General features: G+C 36.8%; 1 protein-coding gene across 2 annotated transcripts in view; it reads right to left on the minus strand.

Annotated features, from left to right (window-relative positions):
• The window catches only part of tcerg1l (transcription elongation regulator 1 like), a 578,623-nt gene that overhangs the window by 558,979 nt on the left and 3,497 nt on the right, over nt 1–16,147 (minus strand). For both annotated transcript variants that reach the window (XM_059947663.1, XM_059947664.1), the window contains exons 3-4: nt 8,355–8,498; nt 6,398–6,587 (exon numbers count right to left, since the gene is read on the minus strand). In XM_059947663.1, coding sequence (XP_059803646.1) covers nt 6,398–6,587; nt 8,355–8,498 — 334 coding nt within the window. The remainder of the gene's footprint in view (nt 1–6,397; nt 6,588–8,354; nt 8,499–16,147) is intronic.

Raw genomic sequence — 16,147 nt, forward strand, 5'->3', positions numbered from 1 at the left:
AACCTCTGAACTTGAAGCACTCTGTTCACTAGGACTAGCCCTGCTGACAAGGGTGGTGTTTTTGTAATTGGCAAATTGACCTCTTTCTTTCCAAAGACAAATGTCAGCGTACAGACATTTCCTCATAATTCTTTGTTCTTCCATCTCCACCTTATCAACACCATCTTCCACACAGATTCCTCCAATACATCTTCCTGCTTCTTGAATCAGGGATTCCTATCTATCATAGCTAACAAAGCCTTTGACTGTAGCTTACTCATTTCCTGCTCTTACACTCTAAACTCTCTACTCCTGACCAGAGCAAAATTTCAGCTCCCCATGTCCTCAATTTCCACATCACCAACTTGTACATTCAACAGATCATTCTTTGTACTTTCTGCCACTTTCAACAAGACTAAAACTGGGCAATCTTCAAGACCCTTTCCTTTCAAATTACATTATTCTCTTCATGTCTCACTGATCTGATTCTCGATCTCCATCAATCACTCCCCTTCTTAAAGCACTTTCCTTTGCAGCAGAAAAGATACAGCTACTCTTATCGTGTCCTTTTTCACTATTCAAGGACACAGGCAGTCAACTGTAGTGAAGCAGTAATTCAATCGTGCTTCTTCCATTCTTTGCATTTAGTTTGATGGTGTGGTCTTCTCTATGCTAGACAAACCAAACTTAGATTGGGAGAGCATTTTGAAGAATGATTTCATGCAGATTACCAAGACAGCCTTGGGCTTTCATTTGCCTGTAACATTAATTCTCCATCCTACTCCCACCCTATCTTCTCTGTCTGTACCTCTTGCATTTTCCAATGAAGCCAAAAGAAATTTTTAAGAACATAGAGAAAATGTGATTAATGCAGGATTAATGTACATGGCTGGTTAATAGTTGGCAAGGAATCAAATGAAATAAAAGAGCCTGTTTCCCAGCTTTATCTGTCTATGCCTCTCATTGCAGCCTTTGGGACTTAAAAATCAAATTCAACAATTTTAGGTAAATGTTCTTTTCTGTTTGCATGAGAACTGCCCATTTCTGCAGAAAGGTTACCTTAACCTAGTTTTACTGTCTCCATGAACAACAGCTGATCTACTAAGCATTTCTAGTATTCTCCTTTTGGCATCAGTTCTCTGACCTGCAATTCAGTTTTTACTTATTTGTGTTTTTTTCCCTTTCTCTCTGATGGCCAAAGAGAAAGAGCAGCATAGACAGAATACTATTAAAACAATCCTAGCTATTCCCTTTGTCCTATCCATCCCCTTACCCCCACACACTCTGCAACTAAAATCTAATCTGTTTTCTCTCTTTTCCAGTTCTGATAGTCTTTGACCTGAAACAATTATTGTATCCCTTACCATAGATGCCACCCTCTTAAGCATTCCTAAGATTTTGTGGCTTGATTTCAGATTTACAGCACCTGCAGTACTTATAGTTGCAAAAATATAATCCATTTATATTCTTCTGAAGTTAAACCCTGAAGGAACCCTTTGGCCTGAACATGAGAATGAAAAGAATAGTCAAAATGCTAATTAACTATTTGGAGGGTTTTAACTAAAGCCAGTGTCTGAAAATTGAATCACTATTGTTTGCAACATTCTACTAATCTCTCTTAAAGATCATAAACATACATCTGAGCAAATGATGCATCATTCAGGTGTAAAGTGAGTCAGTACTGTTAAAGAGCTCCTTTGGAAGGCAGTTACAAAATATAAAAACGTTTTGATGGGGGACATTTTAAAATCACATTAATCACTATTGTTGACAGGTATTTATTTTTCGCAAACAAGAGAAAATCTGCAAATGCTGGAAATCTAAGCAACACACAAACTGCTGGAGGAACTCAGCAAGCCAGGCAACAGCTATAGAAAAGAGTATGGTCAATGCTTTGGGCCGAACCCTTTAGCAGGATTTACAGTCGACATTCTGGGCCGAAATGTCGACTGTATTCATTTCCAGAGATGCTACCTGGCCTGCTAAGTTCTCAGGCATTTTTTTTTCATTGTGAGTTATAACTTGGGGTCCAACCACTAATGGCATGTAAATAATGGGCACCATTAATTATTTCCATCAGTGTTCATTAATGACATGCACATAATACGACAGATAAATGAGAGCTAAACTGGGGTAAAGTGCTATGTCCAACTTCCTAGTGGTTATGACTTCAACAGGAAATGAAAATAAATACTTCCCAATGCTTACCAAACCTACTTTTGTGCAACTTATGCATAAAGAGCAAATACAAATTATTCTTATTGTTGATTTTAGATCTAAGATGGACAGATGTTTTGGAGAAATATTAATATAAGAAAATAGAATTATATGGAATTAGACAACCAAATAGTCTACACTCAGTGGTCACTTTATTTGGTACACCTACTCATTAATGCAAATATCTGATCAGCCAATCATGTGGCACCGACTCAATGCATAAAAGCATATAGACATGGTCAAGAGGTTTAGTTGTTGTTCAGATCAGCCATCAGAATGGGGAAGAAATGTGATCTTGCCATGCAGAACTCAGGAACCACATGTGAATTAAATTTTATATTTATTGATCCCCTGCATTGATTTACCAGTGCTATTCTCTAACCAAATTGCAGCCCAGACAGAAGTTGAATCACTTTGTATGCAGTGCTGAAATTTATAACCTTCATTATTGCTGTGGCACAGGGCTTGATTGTAATACAGTCCTTGATCTGATGGCAACATAGCTTGAGTCCCATCAGCCAATGCATCATCACTTATCTCTTCACCTTAATTTCTGTTTCATCATGAATGCAAACCTTTCCTCTGCCTTTGCTTTTCCTAAGCAGAGTTCTTTAACACCACCAATTGGTTTCCCAACAGGCAGTAAGTGAGAGGGATAGTGGCTCTGTGGTTGACTGCTGTTTCCATCCGCAAGCAAATAAACTTTCGAACACATTAAGTGAAAGAAAATCACACATGACCATGTTCCCATTTCAGCAAAATCTCCTTTTAGGATGACACTCAATTTGACATAGAAGCAAAATGCAGCTTCTATCTAGCACATCACAAATGACTGAAATCCAAATCCCAGGCTTTTATGTTCACAAGTATGCTTTGCTACCTATATTGGCACCATTCAGGAAAAAGCAGCCAGAATGATCAACACCAAGCCCAGTCCACCACCTGAAATGTTTAATCACTGCCCATATCTGCACCTTTAACATGCATGTCAAGCCCTCCTGAATCCGAGTACTCTACAAGTGTGAGAACAGCAGGCACACATGGAGAACAGCACTTGCAAGACCCCTTCAGATCACAAATCATCCTCATTTGGAAATAACACTTTTCATTGTTGGTATGTTTAATCCTCGGAACTTCACATGTAACAATATTGTGGAAGAGAGACTTGCAGAGATTCACTGTTAATTGTACTGACGAATAGTGTTCATCAGTACATTGTTGAAGTACCAATGTACTTCAAGAACATCTTGTGATGGCAAATGTTCTTAAAGTAATCAGCAGTGAATCTCTGCAGTCTCTCTTACCAGTAGAGTCTACACCCCCTCAAAAAAAAAGAAATTCTTTCTACTAGTGACATATATATGCATCCTACTTTTCATTCTCAATTAAACTTTATTTGCCACTGATAATCCTAAGTGTTCACCCAACTGAATTTACTTTGTAAAAAGTCTACATTCTAGATAACTTATGCACATCAAAACCAGTAAATTATAAACTATTTTAGTTTATTTTTCCCCTATTATTCTGCCTGTTCATTTTTATCTTCTCTTTTCAATAATTTATGTATATTTCTTGCCCCAGAAGTTGCTACCTACAAATTATGCACTAGTTGCTTATAGTACTTTAAGGTCTGGAGATGCCCTGCTAAAGGTTTTTGATTTAGATTGTACTTCCTTTTACATTAAAAAAATACACTGAAGGTTGTCCTAAAACGTTTGCTCCTTTTAACATCAATATTACATGTTATTTATGTGGTTATCTTTATGAAAGGTCTCTGCTTTGTTTGATTATTGATCATATTAGTTTTCTTATTACATAGGTCAAGCTGATAAATCTGTAATTACCCTTTATGAGAATTACATTTTCCTGCTTCCAGTCAGTGTTTATGATTCCCCGGGAATAGTGATCACTGATCCATAGCTGCTAGTTTTTAACTCGAGTATCTAGTAATTTATTGGCTTTTAGTGTAGAAAGAATGTGTTATGATTTTAAAAAATGCCTGTTGATTTTTGCCCTATTTAAATACTCATGTTAAGTGGGGCTTAGAAAGGTTTTTGTTTATAGTTATTACATTAAAGAAAAGCTTAATTGATCTTTGCAGATTGAAAAAAAGCACAAGTCAGTATTGACTTAAGTACTGGTGCCTCTTAACACTCCATTGGATGAAGGTAAGCAGGTTCTGTGGGGAAAAAAAACATTCTGACTATCCAATTTGGGTGAAAATAAACTATGCAATACTATCTCCAGAATTGCAGGACTGCAGCACCATCAATATGCTATTGCATATTGGCTATTTGGATCATCTACCATATTCTGCTGGGTGAATGAGGGTGTCAGGGAGAGGTAGCACCTCTGGTGTAGGGGCATGTCATGTCCATTCTGGGGCAGCTCACTACCTTTGGACCCCACCAGACACTCAGCTCTCACCTACGGCTCCAAGTAGCTGCTTGCATGTGACGGTGGCCACACCCCTGTACAGGCAAGCTAAACCAGGTGAAGGTAGCCAACGACCCTCATACCCTGGTCAAATAGGGACATGTCTGTCCTAGCATGCAAACTCAGCTCCGTCAAACTAGGTGGATGAGATCTACAGTGAGATCCAATGCAACTGCCCCCGTGCAATGGCTTTTCCCACTTTTTAAAACTTTCCTACATAGATTCCCTGTCATCATTCGACACCATGAACAACCACCACATTCCATCATTCCATAAGATCATACACTCAGTTGCCTATTTATTTGGTACCTCTTCTCAATAATACCTTCAAAGTTCCCACTCAATAGATGTTTCTCTTACCATTTTCTCAACCAGTTTCTGCAAGAATGTCAGAATTGTGGGGCCCAATGGGTGAGACCTCAGCCAGAACTATGAAAGTACAGTGAAAATGTGCAAGAAGTCTTTATTTCTAATTCAATTTAGAGGCTATATAATCTGCAAAAGGAATTGGATAAGCGCCCAGGTAAAAAACTGGCAGAATTTGTATATTATGCGGAAATATAAAGTTTGCTTGGAAGATCAGAATGATGTTTAATGGAGAATGGATTACAGAGTGTTGCTGTACAGAGGGGTAAGGAGAATTCCCATGCATTAAACATTAAATGTTCACATTTAGGAACAGCAACCAATTAGAAAGGCAGTTACAATCTGAGTATTTAAGAAGGTTCAATTAGGTTGATTCCGGATATCATTCAAGACAGAGATAGGCAAATTTTTGAACTATGAGGGAGATCTAGGTAACAGGCAGGAAGCTGGAGTTCAGGCCAAATTCAAATCTTATCGAATGACATAGTTCAAGAAGCCACAAAATCTGTTCGTCTAATTTCTTGTGTTAGATTCTTATGCCTAACTGTTTGAGTGTTGTTGGATCTGGGCTTATCCAGAGAAATGAAGAGTGGACCAAAAGATATAGCTTTGGAATTGTGCTTCACCCACCATGCTTTAAATATACACAATAGAGTAAGCTGGGATATATATAAAAAAACTAGATTTGTACAAGTTTGTTGTTTTGGCTAGGCTGTATATGGAGCATTTATATTTATAACTGTGGTTATAGTCGCCAGAACTACAGGTAGACTTCAAGTTCTCATGACTGCTGTGAAACTGAGGTTTAAGATGAAAATCTCACATTGAAATGCCTGATATTCAATCTGTTCGGCCTCAAAAGAAGCATAATAAAAGACTTTATTTACGTAAATTTAGTGGAATTGATGAATGAAATAAACTCAAAAAATGCTTATGGTTGTGGCTGACTCCGTAAACAATGTCCTTCAGGTGAGGAAATCTTCCACCCTCACACAGTTAGCCTTTATGGGCAAACCTCACAGTTCAACACAGTTCAGGGTGGGCCCAAGTGCAGACCTATCTGACAATACCCAGGTCACAGAAGGCAAAAAGTTTAAGAGCATATTAGTTCACTGTTATGGTGGCCAAAATAAGGACAGATGTCAAGCAATGTTTGTCTGCACAATATCTATCAAGTAACATAATTGTGCTAATTGGCAAGAATGAAAGAAATTAGAATTTTAAACTTTCACTTCAAAAAGAAACTGGAAAATGCATTTATGACAAGGTTGCAGTATTTGTATTCTTGAAGGGTTCATTAAATGTGTTAAAAGGTCCATTTTGCAGAAAAAATAGAAGATGAATAACATGAAAATTAACAACTGACTGATCAATTGGTTACATTAATTCAGCATCTCACCATTGTTGGATTGAGGTGTTACCACGAGATAGGGTCTGGAGCCTGTCGACGATGTTGGTTTGGTTACTGCTGATAGTGCCACTGCTACTTGATTTGCTTTTATTATGGGCTTTTTATATCCATGGAAAAAATTCATATCCTCTGATTTTCCCCAGGTTGATTCCACAGCAATTGCATTATTGAAATATACCTGTGTGCAACACAAGTGATTATGAATATATAATAACCAGTAGAGTTGTTGTCAATTATAATGTCAGTTATTCTTCAATCTGAGAAAGATTGTGCACATGGATAACTGAGCCAAGCTTAAAGACTCAAGTACAGAATGCACTGAAAATTAAAAGTAGCTTGAATCATAAGATCATAAGTAACAATGACAAATAAAATTCTGATTTATACAAATGTCTTCATTTGTGATCAGGTGCACTCAGTGGCCAACATTACTGGATAAAATTTTTCCAATATTAAATTATAAGTGGATTTAAGATTATTTTATTTTCTGTAATAGAGACCAATTTATTTAATATTAAATTAAATAATTAATTATTTTGGAATTGGTTGAAAAATACAGTAATTTATTCACTTTCATCCAAATCATCTTCTGATTAAAACCATATGTCATCTTAAATTTTTGCTCTTTCAAAAAAATCTTGTTGAATTTTAGTTTTCTTGACTTTTTCAAATAGATAATGACTACAGTATTACAATGTGCAAAATTCACCACTAACCTTCAAATTGATGCATTCACGTTATCAGCCCTCCCCCCAAAGAATGCCCAAGTCTAACCCAATCTGCTTGCAACTGCTGTATGTAGCTATACATAACCATGAGACATATTTCAGACCTTATATTTATGCCAAGGCAAAGCAATCTTATTTTCACCAGCATTACATCTTCCTGTGTACCAGTTGATCATCTGTAGGAAATCTAATTCATACCTTTGTTAACATACATATTTTACATTGATGCACAAGCCTAGCCAGCCTACTGTACACAATAAAGTTGAGAACCTCCAAAACATTGTTTCTTTCTCTAATGTACACCAGATTCTACAGGTTGCATCAATCCAGTTCTAACTTGCTCCAGTCTAAAAATTTAATTCCTCATTGTGAAGTCCCTCCAAGGCCTTCTTCCTCCTCAGATGCAACATAAAATATTCTAAAATGTCACACTCCTGCAGTTCTGGTAGCGTAACTGCCCCATATTTTATTGCTTCATAATAGCCTGCCATCACTTCAGATGCAAGTCCATAGGCTCTTCCATCAGTATCTCTCCTTGTTTCACTTTCTCCCTTTTAAACCCGTGCTCTTGAGTAATCTTTTGGCCATTTACCCAAGTATCTCCATAATGGCTTGGTGTTAAATTTGCCTGGTAATGGTGAGACACGGTTAACTAAATTAGACAATCTATATGATATTCTGGCATGTTTTACTAAATTTAACAATCTATATAATTGCTAATTGTAGTTATAAATCAAAGGTATGAAGGAATTTAATAGTATAAATATGAATTATGCAATAGTTCAAATTAAGCAATGTAACATGGCAATGTGAAAATTAAGTGCTAAAATTTAAATTAGAAGATGACTTAAATAATTTTGATTTGCTAAGCATGATTATAATGTGAGATAATATACAAATAATTCAGTATTGTAATGGTCTGTTTCTGAATCATTGCAGCTGAACTATTGTCTGAAATTCAGTAGCCCCAACACTACAAGTGAAAATAAAAATTTGCATTTTCTTAAATGCTGTGCTTGACAGTAATAAATTCAATAAAATTTGGCCCACATCCTCTCTTTGTGTCAGGCCTTACATTTCAGACTTAGAATATTTTTCATTCTTGTATCAAATGCAAAATAGGTGCTATTTTCCTCAACTATTCACTACCAGCATAGACATCATGAAGTTGGCATTACAATATCTAACATAATCTGTCAAACATAAATATATCTTACTTTGCAATCAGGAGTCTTTTTATCCATCCAGCCCTTATTTGATGACCGCCGGGAAGAAGCGTGCATATGGGGAACTATGGGAATGAAGTCCATACCAATTGGTGGAGGAAATCCTACAACTGGGGGATGGATTATTTGCTCCCACTGTAAAAACAAAATATGTAATAATTAACATAATTTACCACCAGTAATAGGAACCTTTACTTACATACTGTAGAGAGGAGCCAACAATATCAAACACCTCTCCCATTCTCTCTTACAAGATACAAAACCTTGAGAACATATACCACCAGGACTCGAGGTGAGATTCTATCCCACTATCAGACTCTTGAACGGTGCTCTCCTACACTAAAAGATAAACTCTTCATCTACCTTATCGCAGCCCTTACATTTTATTTGTCTACCTGACCTATGTTGATACGTAATTGATTTACTTTTTATTCATTATTATTATTTTTTTTCTCTCTGCTAGATTATGGATTACATTGAACTGCTGCTGCTAAGTTAACAAATTTCATGCCACATGCCAGTGATAATAAACCTGATTCTGATTTCCTCTGTATTTGCAAGACCACATTTCCTTTTACTGCCTTGATGGAATTAGGTATGCATGATCTGTCTGGCTGGCATGCACAGCAAAGTCTTTTCATTGCGCCTTGGTACACATGACAATAATAAATCAACAACAGTTCCAAAGAATTGTAAATTACTTCCTTTAAAAGTTCATTGTCCCCTTCAAAGGACAATCATTTTTTTAAAAAAAGTTTATTCAGATGACGGGTATCCAATCATCAAACCCAGTATTTACAATAATGTAAAATAAAGGCACAAGACATTGTAAACATTCTGGAGGTCAGGTACCATCAACAGCATCTAGATGCTACCTAACTGCTGAATAATTAAAGCATTTTCTGTTTTTTATCTTTCAGAATTCGGGAATCTGCACTTTTTTAAAATTTGCATTTCCAAAATCATGTTAAAATTAAGAAAAACACTGAGAGCCACTATCTATTTAAAACGGATAAATGCCAGATCCTTGAAATCAGGTTGAAAAGCTAAGGAACACAGCTAGATTAAAGGACAACAATGGATTGGATCACCTGTTTAACCTATGACCTTGATTGTTAATTCTTGGTCTGAAACTAGTTGGGGGAAGTTCTGTTTAGAACTGCCTGCTATTTCTTGTATTACAAATCCCCCCCCCCCCCCCACAGTTTGAGATGTTCATTGAAATACAGAAGTCCCAAACTTGATGCATGCTTCTTGTTTGCTATTTTGCAAATGTGCTCTCATGGAGTCCAGCATTATAGCTCGAACTTGCAACAGTTTATAGAATCAGTAAGAAAAAAAATATAGCATGGCTACAGGCCCTTCTGCCTAAGCAATCCATGCTGATCACACTGTCCACCTATATAGTCCCAAGTTCCTGTGCTCACCCCATATCCCTCTAAAATCTGCCCCTCCATGTAACTATTCAAGTAAGTCATAAGTGATACTATTATACCTGCCTCAACCATTTCTTCTGGCAACTCATTCCTCATACTCATCACCTTCTGTGTGTAAATGTTATCCCCAAGGTCATTTCTCCTCTCACCTCAAACATTTGCCTCTTAGTTTTGGACAGCCCTACCCTAGGGAAAAAGACTGTAACCATCCACCTTTATCTAATTCCTTAGCACTTAGGCTGGGGGATATTCTAGCTGAACCTGCGACAAGTCAGGAACAACAAACAATCCACTGGAGAAACTGAATGGGTCAAGCAGCATCCATAGAAGGGAAGAAATTCTCAACATTTCGTTGAAATCCTACATCAGGTTTGTTTGATGCTCTCATTCCAGCATCTTTTATGTCTCTTCTGTGACACGTTATACCTATCACAAAAAATGCATTCAATCCAGTGGAAAGAATCAGCCACAAGAAGCTAGGTAAGTATAGGGGAAAAATGAAGGTTCTTGACCCAAACCATCAACTCCTTATTCATCGCCACAGATGCTGCCTGACCAGCTGAGATCCTACAGCATTGACTGTGCGTGTACTACTCTGGACTTCCAGTATCTGCAAAATCTCTCATGTTATTGGAGAATTCAGATTTTTTTGGTTTCATGTTTAACTTTTAATATTATATATCTTAATTTTGAACATTTTAATTGTTCTTGAATGCTTCTGAATGTGGTTTAATTTGCTTGTTTTTCTTCAGCTACTTTATGGGTAGATAATTCTAATAAACTCCTCGGCTTAACTTTGTGCCAAGTCCTTAACAATATGTGGATAGACTTAGATGCTGAGTCATAACAGCAAATTGGCATCAGTAGACTACAGAAGGTAATCAAATGTTTAGGCACACAGGTGAGCAGTGCATTTTTTTGCAAATTCCAACTTAAAGACCTGAGTGGAATTTGGGCATTACTTAAAATACATGGCTAGTGAAAACTGCCCTAGTGAGCACAAAAACGCACACACAAACAATACCAAGAAAGGCAAAGATTAAGGTTTCAAGGACGAGTAACTTTGTTATGGTGGACATCAAAAGCACACTGGAACCATAGCATGCTTCACTGCCTTTCAGGCATTGTCAACAAAGAATCACACTGTGAGTTGATCCAATTAAATTCTACTACATTTTGCCTAATTGTAAAGGTCAGTAAGGATTGCTTTACAATTGATATTACAAAGTCACTAACATATTATAAATGTTTGACTAAACTGTATTAAAATGTTTCCAAAATTATATTTTCAATCACTACTAACACAACTATTCAGAAAAAGTCGACCTTTTTTCATTATGAACTGAAGCTTTAAATCTGATAAACCTGCATGAATAAATAAGGTTGATGAATTCTGAATAAAACTTTTGCTAATAAAGTCCGTTGCAGCCAAATAAGCAGATTTACACCAATAAGAAATTCCTGATCTAAATCATCAACCGCAGCCAAGTAAATGGCATTCTTGTTTCTGAGGATTTTTTTTGCTCAAGTACTACTCAAAGGACTTGAACACAACTCTAGGCTGACACTCAACTGCAATACTGTGGAAGTGCAACATATTAGAGGGAGCCAATTTTCAGCTGGCATATTAAATCAAGAATTCAGTTGCCCTCGCATCCCTTACACATTATTTCAAAAGTAGGAGTAAACTTCTGAAAAATTTGCCTGCAATCAATATGACTGAAACAGATGATCCAGTCATTATTATATTGTTGCTTATGAGACTTAACTTTAATCCAATGAGCTGCCATGATTCCAGTATTACAGCTACGTAAAAGTTCAAAAGTACCTCACTGGATCAAAGTGGTTAAGGACTTTGAAAATTTGAAATCTTGTGAAAACTACTGCATGAATGTTCCTGTCTTCTTGTAGTTCAAAAATGTTTAGTGAATCTTCAAATAATTAAGTAACAGAGCACAGTATGAAATTATTTCTTCCCTTGAATGGTATATGTTAATGATGCACAGAATTATTGACACTATCAATTACCAGGTTGTTGCATTTCTGCCTCTGAATTTTCAGTTATACAGTATATCAAATTGCAGACATACATTTCAAATAAAATTTCATAGGAACACCATAGTTTTCAGCAAAGCAAGGTACTCAACCCCTCGAATTATTTTTACCTTACAATTTTGAGTAAATTGTTAATTATCTTTTCTACATTGTTATCAAAGTGACTATAAGAACAAGAAGTAGGAGTACATAGAACATAGAAGGGCACATTTCAGGCCCTTCAGCTGACCATGTAACCTACTCTAGAAACTGCCTAGAATTACCGGTACCCTACCACATAGCTCTCTATTTTTCTAAGCTCCATGTACCTATCTATGAGTCTCTTCAAAGAACCCACTGTAACATCCTCCACCACCGTCACCAGTAGTGCATTGCACGGATTCATCACTGTGTGAAAAACTTACCTCTGACATCTCCTCTGTACCTACTTTCAAGCACCTATGCTCCCTCATGTGAGCCATTTCAGCCCTGGGAAAAAGCCTCTGACTATCCACACGATCAATGCCTCTCATCATCTTCTACACATCTATCAGATCACCTCTCATCCTCTATCCCTCCAAGGAGAAAGGACCAAGTTCACTCAACATATTCTCATAAGGCATGCTCTCTAATCTAGGCAACATCCTTGTAAGTCTCCTCTGCACTCTTTCTATTGTATCCACATTCTTTCTGTTGTGAGATGACCAAAACTGAGCACAGTACTCCAAGTGCGGACTGACCAAGGTCTTATATAGCTGTAACATTACCTTATGACTCTTGAACTCAATTCCACGGTTGATAGGATAAGCTATTCAGCCCCTTATACTTCCTCCATCTTTCAATATGATAACTACTGTTCTTTTACCTCAGCATTATTTTCCTACACCGGCCATATACTCCTTAATTCAGATGATATTTAATAACCTATGGCTCGCTAGTTTACAATTTCTGAACTTTCCCCATCTGTGAAAACTATATACTTTCAATAGACACTTTCAGTTGTGCCGTTGCAATACTGGGAAACAGTTTAATTCCATGTCAGATTGCTTTTAGCAATGCTGCTCATAAAATTCTAAAACCTATCCGCATCAGTGCCTCCTCCATAGCTGCTGCCTGACTTGTTGATTCCTCTACCAGTTTGTGTCTTGCTCAAGATTTCCAGCATCTGCAGAATCTCATGTTTACGATTTGTTGCACCACTGTGAAGTCTCTTCAAGGTATGCCTTCCTTAAAGTACTTTAAATCCTGTCTTCAAAGGTTCAGTGAGATCAGGATCAGAATCAGGTTTCTTATAACCAGCATGTGTTGTGAAATTTGTTAACTTAGCAGCAGTAGTTCAATGCGATACATAATAGAGAAGAAAAAAAAAGTAAAAATAAATAAGTAAACCAATTACAGTATTCGTATATTGAATAGATTAAAAATAGTGCATAAACAAAAATTATAAAATGTTAAGAAGTGAAGTAATATTCATGGGTTCAATGTCCATTTAGGAATCAGGTGGCAGAGGGAAAGAAGCTGTTCCTGAACCACTGAGTGTGTGCCTTCAGGCTTCTGTACTTCCTACCTGATGGTAACAATGAGAAAAAGGCATGCCTAGGATGCTAGGGTCTTTAATAATGGACATTGCCTTTCTGAGACACCACTCCTTGAAGTTAGCCTGCGTACTTTGTAGGCTAGTATCCAAGATGGAGCCGACTAGATTTACAACCCTCTACAGCTTCTTTCAATAGACAATAGACAGTAGGTGCAGAAGTAGGCCATTGAGTTCAATGTTCCTCCTCTCAGCTCCCCTCTGAAATCAGTGAGTATTTAAACATGTGCTCAACCAGGCTCACTCACATATCCCCTGTCAGCTTATATTCCTTCCCTCTCCCCCACCTTCTCATTCTAAGCCCCCCCCCTTTACTTTCCAGTCCTGATAAAGAGTATAGGCTCAAAACATCAACAGTCTATTTCCCCCAGCCCCCAAAGATGCTGCCTGTCTTGCCTAGTATTTGGAACATTTTGTGTGTCTTGTTCAGTGCCACGCTATATTTAGGCTCTCTGTACCTCAGACTGTGGTGTTCTAATCAATAAAGCATTTTGAATGCCAAACAGCATATACTTAAACTCTTCAGCATTATTTTACAGCCGATTAGGTCTTCACTGCCATATTAATACTGTTATTATGGAATAACAAAATACCACGGCATTTAAGGCCTCATCTCAACAATTCAAGACTATAAAATAAAACTGTAAAATGAGCATCTCAGACAATCCTTCGTTGAGGAAAAAAAAATATGCTAAGGTTTTATTAAAAATGTTGGAAATATTGTAACTATACCGATGACAAATACCACAAAATATGCAGTGAAAGTTTCCACTGTCACATGGATAATAATTCTATAGAATATATATGAATACATCATTCACTGTTATTCTTCCTTCACTACCAGAGAAAAAAGTCTGTGATGAGCCATGTCACAGTAATATTTGGATCAGATGTTCATAAATTCTTGATACAGATGAGAAATTTTGAAGGTTAAAAGAAAACAAATACAGTGCTGGAGCAGTACATAATTTCAAATCTGTTATGTTATATTTAATATAACATGCTGAGACAAAACCTTCAGGAGGACCTTGTCGTGGTTTGGAGGCTTGTGTGCCTCAATAACCCAGAGACCTATGTTGGCTGGAGTCAGGGTTTTATGCATTGGCTCTTGGTAGGGTCACCCATGCCAAACAGGTCAAAGTAAGAGTGGTCCACTGGTCCTGCAGGTTTGGGGGTTCAGCTCAGCACTATAAACCCCGACAGGTAAAACAAAATTATTACAGAAACAACAGTGAAGAATCCTTCTACATCTGAGTGTAATGGTATTCCTGAGTCTCTAACTGGGACTACTGACAGTAGTGAAAACCAAGAGGAAGCTACTGACACAATGAGTACCACCAGAGATGGAGGACCTTCATTGCAGCCTTAAACACCAGTGAAGTGACAGGCGGCTGGTTGCTAAGACAAAAACATTTACAGTATTTTATAATCTATATTGTACATATAAACACACACACATACTGTGCTGTATAAACCTCAACAGTTATTCCTTCTGCTAATTGATGTGAACATATTACCAATAGTGAATGGTTCTCTCTTACCAATAATCACAAATACTCTTTCTGATTGCACTATCCACTTGTTGCCTGGAGACATCCTGATTCAAACTTCATGCTCAAGAGTAAAAATGAACAAGACCCATTCACAAAACGGCAGAAAATATCTTTAACAGGAGACTTATCCATGCCCCCAATCTGACCACATTCTAAGCTTTCAAGGATTTTAAGTGTGCACATTCTGAAGCATTCAAAATGTTCAAAAATCTACTTAAAAAAGAGATCAATGAAAGAAGTTTAAAATCACTTAATGAAATCTTGGAATGGCATTATGATGTTCATGCAATCATAGCCTTTCACAATATCAAAAATATTCCTGTTCTTAAAAGCTTATGCTTTATATAAAGCTAACTCAAGTTTTACCTGTAGTTAAAGAAAATCAAAACATAATTGCAGTACAAAATCTACAATTTATCACCCAACAGAATGCAGGGTCAGGTTAAGCCCTGAAATCACCATGCTCCACTGAGTATTCACCAACCCATCACTAAAATACTGTTGTATTTTTTAAATTCACACGCTTGTTAAACATCATTTGGAATGCTTCATTGCATATTCTCAATCATGTCAAAACCAAACTTCTAAAATGATTGGATTCACAAAGATAATAATCATCTTGAAAGCTTTCATCTTTCAATACAACTATTGTTCAAAGCCTCACCTCTCCCCACTCTATAATAAAGACCAGAATCACATACTCTTGTATGCACTTTTCAATATTTCCATGAAGTCTTTGGTGTATTCCTTGTTCTGTATCAACATCTGCTTCAGTGATTATAGCTTCTAACCACAGCCTCAGCACCTTCAATTTGACACATCTTTTTCTGCCCTTCACAACTTCTAAGGGTTCTTCACTTTATTTGTATTTCCCGTTCTACTCCACATCCCCTTTATTCTTTTGCTTTGCCATTCAATATCCAACATAAAGGAAAGTTTTGTTTTCAGAGAAGAGTTATAAATATATAGATGACTATTGATAATTCTTTGTAAAACCCAACTGAAATCAAAATAAATACCTATACTAACAGTTTTATTATTTATATCAGCTTCATTGTGAATACATTTTCTGCTAGTTTATAAATTATTTCAGACTCAAATAGTAACGATGATTGTAAGGATTATGCAAATATGTTTTGTTTAGATAAATATAACTCTTGCAATTTG

This window comes from Hypanus sabinus, chromosome 22 (assembly GCF_030144855.1).
Source record: "Hypanus sabinus isolate sHypSab1 chromosome 22, sHypSab1.hap1, whole genome shotgun sequence".
Classification (NCBI taxonomy): Eukaryota; Metazoa; Chordata; class Chondrichthyes; order Myliobatiformes; family Dasyatidae; genus Hypanus; species Hypanus sabinus.